Consider the following 21,519-nt stretch of genomic DNA (forward strand, 5'->3'; position numbering starts at 1 on the left):
CCCGATTTCAAATCTTTTAAAATCACGATTGCATACATATCTCTCTGAAAAAGGATAATATATTATCGCAAATTAAATGCATAAATTCCATGAATAAGTAATACGTATTGATACGGAGAATATTTTTACAAAAATAAAGCATGCCGAGAATCTCAAATTCTTGATTGTATGCTGCATTGTGCTATATAATAAGCTAAAATGACTTCAGTCTTTTCCACAAATACAAACTGAGTCGGAGCCGAATCGAAATCAGTTAAAATAGTTTCATCCCATACACTAAACATTATTAAGTAGATATAATGGAGTCATCATCTTCAACAAAAATGACTATCTGTCTCATCCTCTTGATGTTTGCCTGTGGTTGGTCTTCTTTGCCTCTTTGGTTCAAAACAGTTACGCGTATTTTTTTATGTTATGAATTTGATTTTCAGGTACAGGAGTCACAGAAGCGAAGCTACCGTTACCCAGATGCGAAAAAAATGAAGATTGCTTTGTGATATGTGGACACTGCGGTATCTGTTTCTGTGGCAGTGGAATCTGTGTTCATGGATGCCCTGCTCCTCCTCCTCCGCGAAAACTCAAATTTAATTAAGGCAGCTACGGTGACCCAGTTCCGACCAATCATTCAATTTAATTTATCATTTGCATAATCTTTAATTTTTATCACGAGTATATTGAGTATTGTACCAAGTATTTCGGTTCCAAGATTTTTATGAATTTAAATCTCGAAAAGGAGAGAAATGCAGTCTAATTTTTTTTATGTACGTTGATCGGGATGCACAACTTCACAATTTTGTTTATGTTATTTAAACTATGTATTTCATCTACTCTACAAAAACCAACACTCTGATTTGAGTGACGGGATATGCTAGTTGCATACCTGCAATCTTTGGAAGATCAATTTGATGCCATATTTAGAATATTTTTTGATGATTATTTTCTTTTAATAAGAAGATTAATTGATTAATCTGGTAAGTAATATCAGAAAATCTATTCATGATTTGACGTATCTGTAAAATTAAATACGGGCTTGCAGTTGGAATTCTATTATCATATATTAAGGTGTTATTTGTTTAAGTGTTAGGGTATGTCATGCATGTTTTTCGGTTCGACGGTAATATCGGGTCTGAAAAAGAAGCATATAATTTTCTCTTTGATTTTCAAAATGAATAAAAGAAAGCAATACAAAAGAACACAAGTATGCCTGACAAAGAAGAAAGGATTAAAATTATTGGAATGCATCAATATGTAAAATGAGTATATTGTATTAAAAATTTAAACACAGATAATTTTTGTAATCATTTTACTAAATTTTGGAACATAAAAAATGACAGGATTCTGAAAAATAAAATATTAGGAAAATGAATACTTTTTCTGTCCCATTTAATTGTATACGTTTCTTTTCAACTGCTCCACACGCATTTCAATGTCCTTATAAAATATAGTTTCGTAACTTATTTTTGAGGATTTTCTTTTTCCGAATAAAAATATAACATCCAAACTTTAATTCAGAAAAAAAAAATTCAAAAATAAATTACACAACTACACTTTATATAAGCATTCATGCCGCGTTTCCGTCCCCCAATATATACTAGTCAGGGGCGGAGGGAGTAGGAGGAGATAAAAACGGACACAGACATCAAATACGGATCAAAAGAAGCACGTATACACGCCCGCTTTGATGTAAAGCAGCAGCAGTCAATCTCAATTACATTATTTTTATACACTTTGGCCTCGTTTGGTATCACGATTCTACAGTTACAGAGGGAAGTTGGAATTCCTTGGAACCAAGTTACAGCGGCCAGTTCCCAGGAATATAGAAAACATGTGTTTGGTTTAAGGATATTTCATCTAAGGTTACACAGCAGTTTTTGTTTGGTTTACTTGCCCACTTCCAAGGAACTTGATGTAAAATGTCTGTATTATCCTTATATATAAATAAATAATTTTTCAAAACATTAATCTAATTCAAGCAAGTATAGTTGATAATTTAAACCGTCCTTAAAATATAATAGAATATCAATATGAAATAAGTTCACCCAACTTAAAGCATCGGAGACTTTCAAATATTACAATCATAATAGGAAGAATAATTGAAATGAAAAATCTAAAAAAACATAATAATAAAAAAAGTGTTTAAGCAGGTCAAGTTGATCAATTTTGATCACTAGTCAGGAAGAAGCAAGGCTTGCACATATGTGGATCGAAAATCTTCTGGTAAACTAAAAAAATAATCAGTCTCCAAAGGATCAAGTGCTATTTTTCTCCCTGCCTTGATGATTTCTTCAGCTGTAAGTCCCGCAACCTTCATAAGCTCAGAGTTTACGAGGCTTCTTTTCTTAGCACCGTCAGACTCATGCTGGAAACAACTAGTTAGCTTTGCAATATTCTCATTTCCGGTTTCCATCACATTACTAATTTTTTGCAATCCGAAAGTAAGCTCTTTTACAATTTCCAAAGAGTCTGCTTTCAGTCTTTTATTCGCACGAGAATTTGTGTCAGCAGATTGAACATCTATCCTGGGACTTACCTCATCTTCAGTGTTCTCTTTCTGATGTTCGGATTGTTGTGGTGTATTTTCCTCCTCATTAGCAATTTCTTCCACCGCGTCAGCAGGGCTTTCAACACATTCACCGTTAGCTCTATCTTTGCCAAATACTTGAGAAAGCTCATCATAATATGGAAATGATTTATTTCTTAGTCCCTTGGCATTTGGATGACTCTGTAAGATAATAGAAAAGTATGTGTGTTTAAGATTCCTGTATGCTCTAATAGCTAACACAAGGACACAACTATATACTTCAATTTAAAGAGATGCAATGTTATCAATTTAAACATGGGAGCTGCCCTGACCATATGGCCAGAGTCGTTCGACACAAACATCTACTTCCTGGTTGTTCAATTGGAAGACACGGTACCGGCAATTTTACCCACATGCTGATAGACTGATTTCCAGCTATTACCAAGAACAAAAATCAGCCTGATATGCAACTATTACTAAAAAAACAACCAGAATTTACTCCTGGTTAATTTTAGTCTCCTAATAGTAAGTTTTAATATGGTGACATGACTCTGGAACTTTATTTATTAATTGAAGTACAGAGGGAGCTATATCAGCAGCTTGGAGTATGCAATATTCAACATATAGATGCAAAACACAGCCACATATAAGTACTGACAATTCTAAACAACCATTTCTCACAAATCAATTACTAGTACCACCCAAAGAATCACTCTAATTATTTGATCACCATAAAAATGAACTACTGCAGACAAAATTATTAAATCTATTTCATGTTCTTTTATCTCATTTGTCCAAATATTTTATGCAGTATTCTGACCAATCACATCTTATAGATATGTAAGTGATAAAGATTGAATTACCTTTAACCAATCCTCGAAAATACTCTTCTCACAAGTGATGGATTTATCTAATTCATTCCAGCCAAATCCGCTACAATTTGGACCACGCATCTCTTCGATAGCAAAATATTGCTTCCTCCATAATCTGACCCGAGACTCAATATGTGGTCGAGCTTTCATTCCACAACCAGGTTGTATATCCTCCATTATTTTTTCAAGCTTCCCATAAGCACCGGACTTGAGCTGACCATTTTCTGCTCTCCAACCACCATCTTCTATAAGTCTCATTAGTGCCTTAACAAGGGTAGCATCCTCAGTATTTCTCCATCTAACATTGCCAATAGTACTATTCTTCTCATTAGCTGCTTGTTTTCCATCTGAAGTCATAGTGCTAATCCTACAATCTTAATTAGTAATTGAAATTCAATTATATGCAATAAAAAAGCAGACAAAATTATATTTAAAGAAAAGAACACAATCAAATAAATGTAGATACATTAATGTCATGCATACATATCCAAAAAACAAAAAAAAAAGTACAAGAAAAAACAACTAAAACAATGCAAGATATAAATAATCATATATGTCTCGAGTTCTGCCAGTCAAGAAACATTTCAGTGGCCAATTGTTGTCTAAAATTGGTCCAAACTGGGCTCGACTCAAGATGTTGAATAAAATCTACATTTTGCCCCCCTCCATTGTCTCCATTTTCTGAGACTCTGTGCTCTATTGGGTCTATACTCATGTTAGATCTTATAAAATTATGCAGTAACGCACATGCTGAAATAATTCTACATTTTGTTTTCATTGGATACCAAGTGGTATCTTTCAAAATACCCCATCTGAGTTTTAACATCCCAAAACACCTTTCAATAACATTTCTTGCTCGAGAGTGCTTCATATTAAAGAATTCTTCTGCCGTTGTAGGTTGTCTGCCATTTTTCCATTCATTCAAATGATAACGTTGACCTCGAAAAGGGGTTAAAAATCCATCACAATTCATGTAGCCAGCATCACACAGATAATAACATCCTATAACAAGAGTGAATGTTTTATTACTAACACAAATTTGTATAAAAGAAAAAACATAGTGTTTCATTAGTGTGTATAAAATAAAATTTTATTAGCTACCTTGAGGAACCTTTAAAGGATTTCTTCTTGAAAGAGCATCTCGAAGTACTCTATTATCATGAGCAGAACCCTCCCAGCCAGGCAATATATAAATAAATTGCAAATCTCTTGAGCACACACCTAAAACATTTGTGGAAATCTCTCCTTTCCTGTTTCTGTATCTAACTTTTTCATTTTCGCGGACACGTACTTTCACATGTGTTCCATCTAAAGCACCTAAGCAGTTCTACAAAATTATACTAGTTAATCAAAGTTTAATATATGTGAGCTAGCTAATATGTTTAAATTAAATTTATTTACCTTAAAACAACTCCAATTTTCGTCTTGGCAATTTGCAGACACCGGTTCTGGCTTCTTAAGAAGATGATTATAACATTTAAGAGTTGCATTTAGAACAGAAGTAAATTGACGTGATATAGTTTCTCCACTTCTTCTAAAAAATACTTGCATTGTTCTATTTTTTTTATTATGTGCAAGTATGTAAAGGAACAAAGCAACCATTTCTTCCATATCCATATTTTTGTTACCCCTTAATCCTCCAATATCTCTAAGCATCCCGCACAAATTGCCAAAGCAATTCCGGTCCATTCTAATATTGTCTACACATACTTGGTCACTAATTTGAATAATAGAATTTATGTTCAAGAATCTTGCTCTAATCCTATCATCAACAGATTTGTCAAAAAGATAATTCATTGGTGTAGGTATTTTGACACATAATTGAGCTGCTATATAAAAAATTTCTATTAAAACCTCCATTATCTTTTTCATCATCTCAGTGTATATGGTAACACATGCCGCAACAGTTTGCTTCTTCCTAGATAATGGCAATCGAGCCATTTCTGTTGATCAATTACAAACAAATACAAATAATACAAGTCAATAATATCTAATTTAGAATAGAATACAAAATTATAAAAGGAATAATATAGAAACACATCATCACAGAGAATAATGAAGAACAAATAATTCATCAAAATCAGATATATAATCACAATCTAGCAAAATCAGCAATCAATCAATTACAACTCGTATATATACATACCTGGAATGTGAAAACCAAAGCCTTGAAGAAGATGTATTGCTTAGATGAAAGAATCGAAAATGACATACAGAGCTCAGAACAAGAAACCGTGAATAGAATTGGCGCCAGATAATGTATATATTAGCGCCTAATTAAGGTGAATAAGGGTTAGCGCCCAAATATTTTGGGGGTAATTGGGTAATCAGGCGCTGCGTAAGTGTGGGTAACCGCGAGTGAGGTGTGGAAGTGGGTTCCTGTATTTTGGCGTAACTACAAGTACACAGGTATTTACAGTTCCTGTGTTTATTTTAATATACATCCTACCAAACACTGTTACTTATTTTAGTTCCAAGGTACTTTTGGTTACATAGGCGAGTTCCACCAAACCAAACGAGGCCTTTGTGTATCTCAATTTTTGAATACACACAATGCACGAATCTTGAAACTCTAAGTACACATTTTGCTATATTCGAAAACTGAGGTACACAAAGTGCACAAACATATAACTTCAGATACACATTTTGCATTTTACTCCATTATATATAACCTCAGTATTTACACAACCCTTCGCACATCACTGATCACACTTTCAACAAACGCTTATACGTACATGGCTTTCTTCTACCACTCTCTCCTCATTTTCATCTCTCTCTCCACATCTCTCTCCGCCGCAACTCAACAGCCCTTCCTTCTCACCATCGTCAACAACTGCCCCTTCACCATCTGGCCCGCCATCCAGCCCAACTACGGCCACCCCGTCCTCGAAAACGGCGGCTTCTGTCTCCCCGCTCTCTCCCACCGCTCCTTCCCCGCCCCCACCTCCCCTTGGTCCGGCCGCATCTGGGCCCGCACCCACTGCTACACCTCCCCCTCCCACCACTTCTCTTGTGCAACCGGTGACTGCGGCACCGGCAAGCTCGAATGCATGGGCCACGGCGGCTCTCCTCCCGCAACCCTAGCTCAGTTCTCGCTCCACCACGGCCCCACCGACCTCTCCTCCTACGCCGTCAGCTTAGTCGACGGCTTTAACGTCCCCATGACGGTCACGCCTCACGAGGGTCACGGCGTTTGCCCCGTCGTGGGATGCAAGGGGGATCTGCTTGCCACGTGTCCCAGAGCGTTGCAAGTGAGGGCGAGTGGGGGACACGTGGTGGGGTGTAAGAGCGCGTGCGAGGCGTTTGGGAAGGATGAGTTCTGTTGCAGGGGGCATTTCAACAGTCCGCAGACGTGCAAGCCGTCGAGCTATTCTGAGTTCTTTAAGAGCGCGTGTCCGTCGACGTTTACGTACGCGCATGATACTCCCTCGCTGACGCATGAATGTTCTGCGCCACGGGAGCTCAAGGTCATCTTCTGTCACTAAATGCGAATACTACTGCTGAAGAAAGAAGAATACTGTAGTTTGATATTTCTGAGGAGATTATCATTGCAGAAGAAATCATCTTATCATTTTAATGTGCTAAATTGTGGTAATATCTAGATTTGCATGGAGCTGCGATGTCAGATTAGATAACATATGTTTTTGAAGGACTTGATGTCAAGTGTTTTGCTGCCGTATACATGTATTGTTTTGTTTTGTGTACTGTATCTTCATCCTTTTATCGTTTCGTTTATATTTGTGTTTTCGCATTAACAAGAAGTTTTTCTTTCTGTCCAGGCCGGTCAATTATCCCATCATTTTTGAAAACCGTCAAAACTGTCAACTATGACCCTGTTTGAAAGTTAGAGGTTTGACATGGTTTAGAGGTTTGATCACTAGAATCTGTTAATGTTAATGTTTGGTAGTTAGCGGATTGAAATAGAAGATTGGTCAAAAAGTTAATTTTGAAAAAGCTACTTTGAGGAGTTTTTTGGATCAGAGGTTTTGGTTTGTGTCAGAAAAAGCTAATCAATCAACTATTTATCAAACAGTTTTATGAGAAAGTTAATTCAATCCGCTAATCAAAACATCTAATTCAATCAGCTAATCAAAACATCTAATTCAATCCGCTAACAGCTAATTCCCAAAAAGGGCCATAATATTCCAGTGCTTTTGTATGTTTGATAATATTTTATTTTTATAATTAAATATTTTACGACATATCTTGGTTGTTTCGACCTGTTTCATATTTGATACAATTTCAATTTATAATAGTTTGAAAAAGAGCGACAAAGATACTATCAGTAAATCACGGAGATATTATTAAATTAACAGTTCGTTGAACATGTTTATCAATTTATATAAACATATTATTGAATTAAGAGTTTATTTGATGATATTATATTAATGAATATATCATATTAATTAACTCGTACATATTTGTTTCAAAAAAAAACTCGTACATATAATATACAGACAATATCTCGTTACATGTCATATGTTTATTATTTAAATAACAATAAATTTTCTATATATGTATTAAAATCCTCCCAACCAAATAATTTCATTCAAATTGTCACGTCACTTATACTACGTATAAATGACAATTTAATAGCTGGAAAGCTGCTCAAATTAGTCAGCTGACAAATCTAATATGCATGATGTATGATTTCAGAAGTGTTATCTCAATCCTAACGTTTGTTTTGCAACGAAAATTACACACATATCCTAATTAGATCTCTGTCCAATAATCTAACCCTGAAGTTTCGAATATCGTTTTTCCTTTAGGCGTCGATTCGACATGTTCTTTTATATTTCTCTTTTCCTGTGTGAAGTCGTGTTGCGCGGCGTGCACGGTGTTCAATGTTCTATTTTAATCTGAAAATGAGTACGACGAGCAATAGCGAATCTCTGTCAGACGCCATGGGGGTTGGGACAACCCTGCTGAATCAGTTTTAAACAAGGATTCTCTCTGTTTTTTATAGAAATTATTTTTTAAGTTCAACGCTTTTTTGTTACTATATTATATTTACCAATCCAAGATGTATGAATAACCCAAGCTACAGAACATTTTTCGTATTTAACAACATAAACAAGCACCTCGACAAAAAATAATACAACAAACACAAGAAAATTTATCGAACGGTCTCTCTAGTCTGGAGGACACAAACACAACAAACATAAAAAGTAATTCAAAGTGTTTTGGCCTTTTGGGCAATGTTTCAAGAAACTGTAGAACTGTTTAGCTTTCTATGCGGCAAAGCCAGTTATTAAATGGTATAGTAACACTGAGATTATACCGGATTGCATATGGAACCTGAGTACACAAACTGACAAAATCATTCACTCAACTCACATATCAAATTGTGTTTGAATCTACCGTAGGATTCTAGGCACAACTCGGGCAGCAATGTAGGATGTAGCATCCATCTAAACAAGGCAATTTCGCATGCTCCATAGATATTGTGTTTCATCTTCCCTTTTTCAGGCATCTGCTACCACGATTTTATACCCTCTGAAAGGTTTTGCTATCTCAAGTGTCCATCTCTCCTAGCTCCATAGTTTAGGAACACCTATAGCTTGGGGGTATGGGGTAACTGGGTCTTTTTGCGACTGCCAAGATAGGTTCGCACTCAACATGAAAAAAAATATATTCTTAACCATTTAATATTTATTTTGAAAGAAAAACTTCAACTATAAAAATTGGAATTACAAGCTCAACGTAACATAATAAATTTTTTGGACACCGGGACAGAGAAAAGCAGAAGACAAAAAGAAAGGATAAGTGGATATAACCTGATATCTGATAAGGCTAAGTAAAGGAATTAGTCATTGGAAAGGCCACTATGTGTTGACTGACTAATATCCCAGAGTTTAAATATACAAGAAAGTGAATCTACAAAATTATGGTATATACAATTTCATACAGCCCGCTTGCGTTTAGATCTCTTACTCTTCCTTGGACCAGAATAATTCGGAACTGGTTTGCTAGAGCCGGAAACATATGCTTCTTCAAGAACATCCTTATCCTGCGGAAAAATAAGGCCCTAAAGATCGATACTTTGACAGACATTTGAACTGGAAAGGAACTTGCTCAACAGCAGTGGTTCAATTATTTTTAATTTCACATTAAATATATTAATGGTAAGAGGCTTATCAGTTCAAAAGTTAAGGAGACATGTTAAGTCTGATGCTGATGTATTTTACATGTAAGTATACCACAAAAAATATCACCAATTGTATATAATGTAAAAGGAAAAGTCTTGCCATATGACTTGGCAATTATGTTTTATGATGCTACTGCAACTCACTTGTTAACCAGACTAATTGCAAAGAAAGGGAAAAAAAATACTGCAAAGCAAGGGAAAGAAAGATGGAAAGTAAATGACTGATTTCTATAATATATAAAGCACATGAAAGATGCATAAGCTTCAAATTGAAACTTAATCATGGATGAAGAGATCTTAACGCTCAGCAAGCGTCCCATGTTTCTTCCCATACACAATTCATATTACAATTGACAAAAATTCACTAGTCTACTTGTTTAGAGGCTTTTCTGGTTTCCATTTGGCTTCTTAGATTTGGAGGGTTTCCTAGCAGTCTAGCACCGAGTTGCATATCTTTTTTATCACTGAACTCTGCCCACTGAGAGCAAAGGCGTTTGATTAAGTAGCAACTTACTTACTTCTCGGGTGAATGATTTTTTTGTAATGTCACGGCCTAAATGCTTTCCTAAAAAGTCTATTTTACAGTTAGGTTGCACATAATAACTAGATCAATCCCCCCTAGGTACCCTCTACAATGCATGTTTTATTCATAACATTATTTAACTATTTTGTTGGCTCAGGTTGTAGCAGCCTGAGCCCCAAGGGATCCAGCAAGAGTCGGTTTTAAGGTTGGAGCTAGATGGCACAAATGGTAGTTGAATGAACCCCACGGATTAATCCAGACCAGTGTAAACTTTCAGAAAACCTCACTAGAAGATCTGATACAGTCAACCAAACTAGTCACCTGATTTTATTACTGTAAAAAAAATTGCATGGTTTCAAGAAATGTTTACTTGCTGCCATGAGAAACAATGTCAGATAATTTTGAAGGACAAATTACGTCACAGTGAGTTCAAGTTGTCCACAAGCTATTAAGCTGAAATTTATGTCAAAAGAGATTACCTTTGATGTTTCTTCATTCGATTCTTCTTCCGAATCAGATGTAGAAGCTGAAATCTCGAGTTCTGCAGGCAGAGCCTTGTTTGATTTTTTCTTCTTCTCCTCTTTCTTTAACTGTCTAAACCTGTTTTCAAATTCATTAATGTCAGCAGGCACCTGAGCAAGAAGCTGATAAATCTCTGCCAAGACTACTTATTAGATACCAACCTATCACCAGATTCTGATGGCTGAGAAAATGATCGTTTTGCACGTCCTGCACTAATGATTCCGCTTGCATCTTCACTCACAGCAGGCTTTGCACCACCTAACTTCCGTAACCATATTTGTTGAGCGGTACTAAGAACATTGTTTGTAAACCTAGTATTCCATTGAACCTTTAAGGTAATGCTCGGATGGTTTGAATATATGTGTGGAAGACAATCAATATAAATCACATGTTCACACCACTTACATGGAAGTAGAAAATAGTAACAAACCTTTGTTTTGAAAGATAGTATCATAGTAAAATAAATAATATTATAACAAAATAGGGGGCGGCTGCTTTTTTGGCTTTCTGTTAGCAGGTCGTTTGAATGGACTAGGTTGTTCTAATAACTCTGCAGGAAATTATCTTTTCCACAAAAATTGAAAACAAAAGGGTAAAAGTGTGCTTTAAGGAATTGATACATGCAAACAGATGGTCAGCTCACTGCTCGCATGATTAAAGAGGAGAAGAGCAAAATATAATTTAGTGAAGGACTTCGTTCAGGTTTAGATGATAGCAACAAGAACAATCCTACAAAAATCTGGGCTGTCTTGGCGTTCTGCCAGTACAACATTTTTTTAGAAAACACCCCAAGTAATATGTGGTGCAGATGTCCTACCATAAATAATAAGATACTTATGTCACTAGAACTTAATATTATGTCACTAGAACTACATAATGATATTTAAAACATGCACATTTTTTGGCAAGTTTTTACTTGTCTAATGTACAAAATTTGAAGCACTAATTTATTACTGCACATACTAAATTGCCAATGAGGTGATGACAGACGACAGTAATGTAAAGGCAAGTAATGGAGGTTCAGATTAGCAATATGAATCTAACCAGTAAATTGATAATCCGGATGGGACTGATAAAGAGAAGTAACCGATCATTAGTGGAAGGAACTTCAGAACAAGGAGCGAGTTCTTCTGAGATGGATCATCAGACTGCCAAAACAAAACAATGATATTCAACAATATACAAACACAAATATAAGATAGAGAAGAAAAGCTTTAAAATATAAATCAAAAAACACAACAGTTACCTGGGGAGGTTTCATTATCTCCATTGAAAAATACTGAGAAGCAACAAGGAGAACAGGTAAAACTAGGTATGCTGCTGTATCATGCCAACCAAGTGGTGGATGGCCATCCTGCAAATATTGATACCACTAATTACATGGAGCAAACAAGTCATAACAACTTTAAGTATAACTTGAAACAAAGCCAGTCTGCAATAATCAAGATGCATAAACAAAAACTGTGACAGCATCATAGAAACATGCCTCCTTTATTGCATTTTTCTTTATAGGGAAACAAGGAATGTATCTGATTGTCTTTGGCATCATTAAGCACATAGAAAGAAAAAAAATACATACAACATTATCCGTATGCTATCACCACATTCACATACGAGTTAAAATTTAGTCAGCTGGCGAAGTCGTACATAGAGCCAATTTTTGGAATGGATACACCTTTTACAAATCATCTACTTTCTGAGTAGCCATTATAGTCCTTAGACAATTTTGGAGGTTCTCATACAAATTCTTTTCCAGCTCTCTGGCTCATCTTTCATGTTGTCTACCTTCTGCTTATATTTTAGCCTTTTTGTTTGAAAGGCTAAAAATCGATCATATTTCAAAGCTTTTGCTGGACAATTAGCCTTAATGTATAGGCAGTAATATGGTATGTAAACTGCAAATCGTGTACCAGCTTAACTGTGTCAAGTCCACTAGGTTTTATTATTCTGAAGTTCATGCTAGTGATGTGGGTTTTCAACCACTTTTAATATTACTTAAATTTTAGTGTTCAGGAGTAGTTTAACTATAAAATTTTAAAACAATTTTTAATTTCATATAAAAAAGATTTTTGTGTTCAGCCAGCACCATTTAGTTAGTATATGAAGGTAAATTTCGTATAGTTTGTCAGAATGCCAGTAATAACTGGCAGTGTGTGTGTGTGTGTGTACCGTCTAAGTTCTGTGAGATCCTTTCACTCTCGGACATGACACTTATCACCTATTAGATCCTTTGATTGTAGTGAGGACATCTGACCATTTGAAACAACACATATGAGATGAACTCAAGACACAAAAAAGAAAGGAGAACGAAGTAGTAGCCTCAATATTGATATAGAGACGTGTACGGATAATAGAAATCCAATGTTATAGGTTTAAATAAATGATATATAATTTGCAAAGTCCTTTACAAATTCATGCTTCACGTTAGCTATGATATCTTAACCAATACATTAGTTCAATTTACAATTTATATTGTGTCCTACTGTCCAAAATAACGAAAGGTTTCACTGATTTTTATAACTATCCAGTCTGACACTCGGATCTGTGTCCTGTCCAACACTCTGTACCTGAGTCTGAACACATAATTCAGCTGTTTTCCTTGCTGACATAGAACTCCAATGTACTAATGACTTATTAAAGATCTACCTCCTCTTCTTAGTTCCTACCAAACATCAGGAATTTAATTATTTATGTTTGGACTTCTACATAGCTCTAAATTCTAATGCGCTTCTACATTCATGGGCATTAACTAAAACACATACTTAGAGATATAAAAATTTGATAGCTTTATGTATATACTAAAGAAATGGAATATATGATAATCAATGTGGTATACTAGTATCAGAGAGACGTAGTACCACAAAAGGAAAGAGCCAAGAAACTCCTGATCCGCTTTGCCGCGCTGCAATTGAGGTTGGGCCTCCCAAAGAGGGGATCCAAAAGAATCCTTCTGTCAGTAATCCCTTTGAGTCAAAGAGAAATAACAAATGAACAATATATAAGGTTACCATCATAGTTCTGTACGAACACATAATATCATTATCAACAATAAAAAAACCCGTAATACCTCATTTGCCACATTAGAAAGTGCTTGATATAGTCCAATAAAGACTGGTATTGTAGCCAAAGTTGGTAAACAACCTATTGTATAACCAAAAGCAAAATCAAATCAAGATTAATTGATTGACATTATACAGGATACAAGCAAATCCAGTGCAGTTACACAAACTTAAAAAAAGCAAAGGTTTGCTACTCGATAAATGTTATGAGGTACATGTGATCACAGTTAATTTCTAACTCATGGACCGAGGTCCGGGATTACTACAAGGAGTTGGTGATCCATTTCTTAAGAAGATGGACAATCCATTATTTTGACAGGGTCTAATTCTGGTGTGTAACTATATTATAAATCAAGAATCAACCTCTCTTGTTAATTTGAAAAAATTATCAGATTTTGTATAAAAGTACATGTAAGCATACAATACACTTGCAGATTTTACAATCAGAAAAGAAAGACATAAAGCAGACCTGAATGCACTTGTTAAGATTGTATTTCATACATAAATGATATAATATAGCAAATGTATAACTTTTAACTTGGAATTAATTTTTAATGTTAAAATAAACCAATTCATCAGTTTACTACACATGTGAATGCATATGGCAAGAGAATGGTTTAACTACACTTGCTAAACATTAGGATATTCACTTATGTTGACATGCTCACATGAACAATTACTTGGTACAAAAATGAAATCAAGCATATGCATCAAGTATTTATCACCACCTTCTATACCAAGTGAAGAATGAAAATGAGCAGAATTGTTCATTGGGTACCCTATAGATCTTTTACAGTACTACTAGTACTTTTTTAAGTATACAGAGAGGGAGTAAAGATTCAAGCACATCATGTTGTGGCACAAGAGGTAACCCAAGAATTATAGATAACTTATTTGATAGTGTAAAACGTAAGAGAAGATTATGCAAAAAAGAACCGGAAAGGAGGACAAGAATTAAGAGCTAAAAAACCCACTTTTTTACGATTACGAGGTATGTTCAAATATAAACCAATCCTGTAATTATACGGCATGAGGTCAACCCTCTGCCCGTCTGCCGGGTGAAGTTAGCTTCTTTATTGCTCTGTTCACTGTAGTCTTCTTGTATGCATCACCATGTGTTCCTTAGTTAATTAGAATACCTAAAGTCGTGGTTCCCAGAACAAGTCGACTCCTTAGAGTAGTGCTGATATTTAGTAAACGATGAACCATTTGGAGATCCAATTATTGCTTCTATTAACTAAAGATATAAACTAAGTAACATTAAACACTATAAGTATACAGAACAATACACCATTTCCAATACACCGGCTCCCTAGAACCCCTGTTCTAATTTATATTATCTGTATCACATACAAAATTGTGCAAGTTCCTGTCCAAACTGTATGTCCATGTCGCACATAAATTGCCTTTAACCCCCAAGTAAATTAATTTTGGAGCGGTCAAAAAATATTGATAATGGAGTGGAAAAACTCATATAAAATCACCTGCCAAAGGGTTAACCCCAGCCTGTTTATATAGGCGTGATGTCTCAAGTTGTATTCTTTCCTGCACATATATAAAAGGAAAAGTATAAGTTCTGAAAAGTTCATGTCAATTAACTAATTAAATAGTAATTTCCTGCACATAGTCACTGTTTTTTTTTTTAAAATGTTACGGACTTGAATTGACATTCATCAAGTCCATACCAGCACCAAGGTTTTTAGGCTAAGGTTACATACTACATTAACAGTGGTTCAACCGCTGAAACCAGTTTTTATCTTTGAGTTTACATATATTATATAATTCGTGACACATATATTACTTTTACATTATATTTAACCACAATTTTACATGACAAAGAAAATCAAGACATTAATGGTTAAAACTTTTTCTAGTTGCTAATAAAGAAATTATTGATAATTTTTATGATGGTTCATTACATAGAAGAATTTATGTGATATTCGGCCAGGTTGTGCTGCTTTCATGCAGGTTTGATTTTGGCTGAGCTGTATTCCTAGTTTCAAAAATCAAGGTGTACAAGAATCTAACAGGTTGCACATGGTTGGTTACAGCCAAGTTTCCCTACTTTCATGCAGGTTCATTACAGAAACAATTCATAACAGAACTTGATCAGCTAGGTTCTCAGTTCGTGATCGAACAGTCGGGCCCTTAATATCAATGAATTATTAAGTTTTCGAATTTTACAAAATTTAATAACTACACTGTCTTTAAACTCTTCAATACTGTCAGTAATCAACTTACATAAAAGCTACATGCAATACTTATATTGTTCCATCTCAAGTAGATGTAATACCACCAGGCAATGATTTGTAAACCAGAGATAAAATGACCCCCCTGGTTAGGCTAAATCCATATCCTAATCCATTTAAATTTATCGGATTCGGATCGGATCGGATCAGGAGTCGGATATTTTACAAGTCAATCCATATCCGGTCCACTCGGATCATGGATAATCGGATCGGAGCCCAGATCCACTAAAAATTATGAAATATATTTTTTCACCGTGAACAATGTTTTAACCTCCATACTAAAAAAGTGATATTTTCTAGCTATATTAATTCATAAAATTTAGCGTAATAGGTAAAAAAAAACTAATAAAGCAGTATTTAATAAAAACTTTGTTGGTTGTTCCTATAAAAACTTCAACACAGAATTTATCAAGTAAATAGAAAAATAATAAATAAGTTGCTTAATACTTTTGGAGGAAGCAAATTATGATTTGCTCCTCTATTAATAAGGATTAAAATCGATAAATATGTCTTAAATACGGAACCAGGTGATTGAGGAGGTTTTAAGTGGAAGAGTTAGCTCCTGTGTGTATACTCACTCTACATAAAAAAAGAGTGATTATTAGATTAACCGGATAACAAGAGTGAGAGCCATGTCAAGAATTAGGAGCGGCTGATCGATTATAAGAAAATATGATTTAGGGTTTTGTCTTGTATCTTTAGAAATTTTTATTTTGCATGTAATATATTAATAATAATATATTATATTATAATACAATATAATATAAAATATATAATATAGTTAAGCATGAATCGGATCGGATCGTTAACAGATCGGATTTGACCATATCCATATCCATTCTTTATCGGACCGGATTATTATCGGATCGGATTATTAGCAGATCGGATTTTTTTAATAAGGATCCATATCCATTTATTTAACCACGGATCGGATCGGTTCAAATCGGATATCCGATCCATTTACAGGCCTAGGTGTATGAGACTCAAAGAGGTTACACATGCCCACGGCATATTCAGTCAGGTTTCCCTTCTTTCATGCAAGTTCATGACAGTCACAGAAAGAATCAATAACAGATCTGGATCAGCTAGGCTCTCAGTTGGACCTGTCTACCCCCCCACCCACCAAAACACCACCACAGCCATAAAGAACCGAAGAAACCCTTAAAAAGACATTGATCCTATTCTTAGTAACCTCTATCACACACTGCACAACTATATATATAAACTCCACAAAATGGAAGAGACTACATGAAAACAAAACATCTTAGCATTTTAAACACAAAAATGACTTTTGTGGAAATAATTGGAGAAATTTAGGCAGGATTCCTAACTGTTGTGCAAATATCAATTATCTTAGAACAGCTTTATTTTTTTTATTCGTCATCTCATATAAGAAAACTAAGCAAATTTTTGGATTAGGTTTAAGATTTAAAATTAAATTAAATATAATTAACTATGATCCGTTTTAATAAATGCATATATGTGTATGAAGAATATATGCCTTAGTAATTAGGCTAGTAATTCAAGTCACAGGGTGCAAGCAGTTTTCTATAGCGCAGTACAGAGCAGATTAGGACTGCACACTCCAGATGTAACCCGTCAACTTTCAAGTCGGCTGGTCTAATTATTCCTTTGCAGATATGTTAGGAGTTAGAGGTCACTTATGCGCATTATGGCATATATGAACAAACCATAGACACCTATTTGGGTCTAAATAATTTAAAGTGTAAAACATCTCTTCTTCGTTCCCCCTCCCCTAGGCAATTCATTCCTATAACTACAGAATATAGATAGCTTACACACATATTTGTGATTGTTGTTATTGATTTCACCAAAGGGTATCTTTAATCCGTACATCTAATCCTCTTAAAAGACGTAAATCTAAGCATTAAACTCTTCTCTAGAAATTTAAACATGTACCTTACCTGGTTTCCTGCATATCTTTGCTGGATTGCCTTAATCTTTGGTTGGAGGTTTTGCATAGCTAATGTTGATTCCACCTATACATAAGAAAAAATTAATAAGTGTTCATCAGATTAAAGTGTATGACTACCAATAGTGGTCTACGACTACATTCCAAAAGCTGCAAGAGAAAATAGACTTGTAGAGATAACGAAACCAAATATGTCTGACCTGTTGCTTTGTCAAAGGGAGTGTGAATACTTTGACAAGAACTGTAAGCAATATAATAGCAAATCCATAGGAATAAGGTATATGCACAGCTGTGAGTCCATCCTTCAATACCTGATGCAAGTAAATTAAATTGGTCATAGTTGTACAATGATATGATTGTTTTTATTCTTAAGTCTTAATTTTAAGAATGACTACTCATGACTTTAGTGGCACATCAAACTATCAAAGCAACATTGACATTCAGGCTCAGCAAGAACATAATCAATGAATCTACATGTTAAGTACAGTCTACAAAAATTACGTCTCAACGCCATAAAATTGTAGCTCCTGATAAGTTGTGGGGTGCAGGTCCTTGGAAAATGGTAGCTGCAGCCAACTTGCCGCGCATATTATCAGCACAAAAGAATGGACCCCCCCCAAATCTCTCCCCATGTATGCATACAATACAAAATCATGCAATACTCTTCTCTGCGGATAATATACATGCAAAAGGACCCATATCCTGAATTGTGACGTCCAAATTTCAGATGACTACATATAGCCTTACACTGACTTATACAATAAGGGTGGAGTACCAACTTCACATGAAGATAAATTAATCAAAGGCTTTTTGCCTTTATTGTTAGCCTGCACTAAATTTTATTATTACAGATACAAAAAGCTAAAAAAAATATTATTTTACCTATTAATTTTGATACAAATGTGATGCGGAGCACAAAATCAAGGATTTGATTGTTAATTACATTACATGTATGTGTTAATGAAAAATAGTTGCAATTGCTTTAGTAATTTTAGGTATTTAAATCATTATTATGTTTATCAAATATAATAGTGATAATCAATTAGGATTATTTCTACCCCCTTCCCTACCACTGTCCTACATTAATGTAACAAATTACTTGACTACTTCACTTAAATTACCTAACATAAAAATACATATAGATTGGCAGAAGCCTGGTTGACAGTAACCACATCATCAAGCGTGTACGACATCCTTTCGGTTCGGCTAACAATCAATCTCAACTTCATGAGAATTATGAAAGCATTAAATTGGAGAAAGACCATTTAAGCTGAGATTGGCTTGATTAGATACAAATCTTTGCTGTGGAAAAGTGTAAAAGACACCGGAAAGTGGCGTGGTAGTGAAACTGTGAAAGATGAAGGCAAAATCAAAGTTCGTCATGATTAGAGGTTTAGGGAGGTGGAGGCAGAGGCATAGTTAGATTAAGGTTTTGTGTAGGATACCAATGCAGATGATATGAGACCACAGGTATTTAGAAGAAAACGTTAGTCGGGAAATCGTTTTAAATTAATTTCTGGCACAAAGCAACTCAGTTGTTTTAGTTAAAAATAACATCATCATTACCACGAGAACTACGACCTTAGACTGTCTTTTTCTGCTATATATTTTTTCAATCCATGTTTCTTCATTTTGTTAAATACTTTGGACCAGTCAACAGTGTAAGTAGATTCCAATGCCTCTAATATCCGATTTACTGCTTGTTTGTCTTCTATTGCATCCTTTGTATGAATGCCAGACACCACAGATCATAAATCCACTCATGTGTGACAGCCGTAGAAGTTAGCATATTTAGTATGGAAACAAAAATAATTTGCCGCGATACATTTCTTAACGACACTCCTACATCACACCCTAGTCATAAAACTGTTTCAACCAACCAGAACTATTCATTATGTCCTATGTAAAAAGAATAGGAAATTACGTGATCACCTTACTGCAAATAACTTCCGACTATATTGTTAATATGGAAAGCCGTCAGTACTAACTCTAATTGACTAAACATATCATTACTAGAACAATTTTCAGCTTTCATGTACATCATGCATAAACATGACTAACTAATTCTAGTTACCTAGCTAACATAAACATATATAAAAAACACAAGTAAACCAAATTGTGCTCAGTTGACCAGCCAAACAACACATGGACAAAACTATATGCCCATAACTCTACATATATAAAATGCCCGCATCAAACTTAACATAATAGAATTTAATAACGGAAACGCATTTATATAGCATGCCGGTCATAAGCTAACTAAAATTGATTCCAGTTTAGCAAATTGTACTCAATTGACCAACCAAACAACACATAAAGACAATTACAAGCAGAACAATATATATAAAAATTGCTACATAGAGACCACATGCATATACAAGTGAACGAAGCAACACACAAACACAACTAATTCATGTATAGGCTCGTGCTCATGCGAGAACAGAAATTTGTACTTATAAATAAAAGAGCTGAAACAATTGTTCTCACGAGTTCTCACGCTAAAACAAAAACAAGGTCGCTATAAAATTTAGAATAATGACCTTCAAGACAACTTCCATAGCTTCCGATATAAACCCGAACCAACCACCACTCTTCTGCACCGCAGCATCCCCCGACACTACCGCAGCATCACCGGAATTCACCGCCACCGCAGCATCCGCCAACGTGTACAACAAACTCTCAGTTCTACTAACAATCGCGCTCAAATCCACACCAGAACGCAGCGATTCAATCGGAGGGAACTCATTCAAGCTAAAATTGACTCTAGTAGACACGAATCTCCGCGGAGGAAGAGCGCGAAAGCCATGGCGAAGCGGCGTGGAGGTGAAAGACGGAGACGAGATGAGAGTCTTCGCCATGGCGGAGTTGAAGAAGATGAAGAAGTTAGGGTTTATGAGAAGGGGATGATAAGAGTTAGTGGATGGTCATGAAAGGATAAAAATGTGGATGATATTGTTACAGGGAGCTTTGTCAGTGTAGAGGATGGGGGAATCAGAAGTCTGTGTATGTATCGTGTGTATTATTCGATTACAAGTGGTTTGTGTTTTTGCCGGGGTGTCCAATGGATGCATGACACGTTGTAATAATAAGAGCTCTTGGTTCGTTTCTACCCAACTTTGTGCCTAAACTATACGCAACACGGTTGATTACTTAGGGACCGTTTGGGTGAGCTTAAAATAAGTGCTTATTACTTAAAATAAATAAGTGGAGTAGAAGTTAGAAGCAAGATAAGACTTATAAGTGATTAAAGTGTTTGGAAAATAAGTAGAAATCCTGAAACAAAAGCTAGCATTCCTAACTTTTTTTAAGTGCTTCTTGACTTCTTACACAAACGGTACGAAATAAGTGCTTCTAACTTATAAGTCGAGAAGTCCAACTTATAAGGGGGGCCAAACACCTACTTAATAAAGTCTACTAGTATGCTTTCTTTTTTTTTTTTTCCCTTATCGGTTTATATTTTGAGTTATTTAATCGAATTTTCTGATATGTGATTATGAGTACAGGCTAATCAAGCAGTAATAATAACTTTTAGTGTGTGTACATACGCATACAATTAGAAAGACTCTTGTTCAATCGTACCTTAGTAAATCGGTTGTGTTCACTTGGATGGTTAAGTCAGAGTGAACACAACCTAAATGTATTATATGAAGGTATGATTGTAAGAGTATCTCCAGCAGATTAGTTATATTATG

General features: G+C 35.1%; 3 protein-coding genes across 4 annotated transcripts; 1 reads left to right on the forward strand and 2 right to left on the reverse strand.

Annotated features, from left to right (window-relative positions):
- Nucleotides 1-2,000: 2,000 nt before the first annotated feature.
- On the reverse strand, nt 2,001-5,778 carry LOC108221743 (uncharacterized protein At2g29880). Of its 2 annotated transcripts, XM_064093103.1 has the most exons (3): nt 5,540-5,778; nt 3,385-3,564; nt 2,001-2,722 (listed from the first exon to the last, which is right to left on the reverse strand). In XM_064093103.1, the coding sequence occupies exons 1-3, from the start codon at nt 5,603-5,605 to the stop codon at nt 2,168-2,170; spliced, it is 801 nt and encodes a 266-aa protein (XP_063949173.1). In that variant the 5' UTR covers nt 5,606-5,778; the 3' UTR covers nt 2,001-2,167. The 2 variants fall into 2 exon arrangements, with proteins under 2 accessions (XP_063949173.1, XP_017251089.1); XM_017395600.2 differs by lacking the exon at nt 5,540-5,778 and having other exon boundaries at nt 3,385-3,961.
- Nucleotides 5,779-6,084: 306 nt separating this feature from the next.
- Nucleotides 6,085-7,100, forward strand: LOC108222451 (osmotin-like protein). Its single transcript, XM_017396371.2, has one exon. The coding sequence runs from the start codon at nt 6,129-6,131 to the stop codon at nt 6,876-6,878; it is 750 nt and encodes a 249-aa protein (XP_017251860.1). The 5' UTR covers nt 6,085-6,128; the 3' UTR covers nt 6,879-7,100.
- A 2,041-nt stretch (nt 7,101-9,141) lies between these two features.
- Nucleotides 9,142-20,900, reverse strand: LOC108223308 (inner membrane protein PPF-1, chloroplastic). Its single transcript, XM_017397489.2, has 11 exons — nt 20,368-20,900; nt 18,028-18,138; nt 17,820-17,894; nt 15,130-15,190; nt 13,654-13,727; nt 13,445-13,549; nt 11,833-11,940; nt 11,631-11,734; nt 10,748-10,897; nt 10,544-10,664; nt 9,142-9,403 (listed from the first exon to the last, which is right to left on the reverse strand). Exons 1-11 carry the CDS (start codon nt 20,683-20,685, stop codon nt 9,296-9,298), a joined length of 1,335 nt encoding a protein of 444 aa, XP_017252978.1. The 5' UTR covers nt 20,686-20,900; the 3' UTR covers nt 9,142-9,295.
- Between the last annotated feature and the right edge of the window lie 619 nt (nt 20,901-21,519).

Source organism: Daucus carota, chromosome 5 (genome assembly GCF_001625215.2).
Source record: "Daucus carota subsp. sativus chromosome 5, DH1 v3.0, whole genome shotgun sequence".
NCBI lineage: Eukaryota > Viridiplantae > Streptophyta > Magnoliopsida > Apiales > Apiaceae > Daucus > Daucus carota.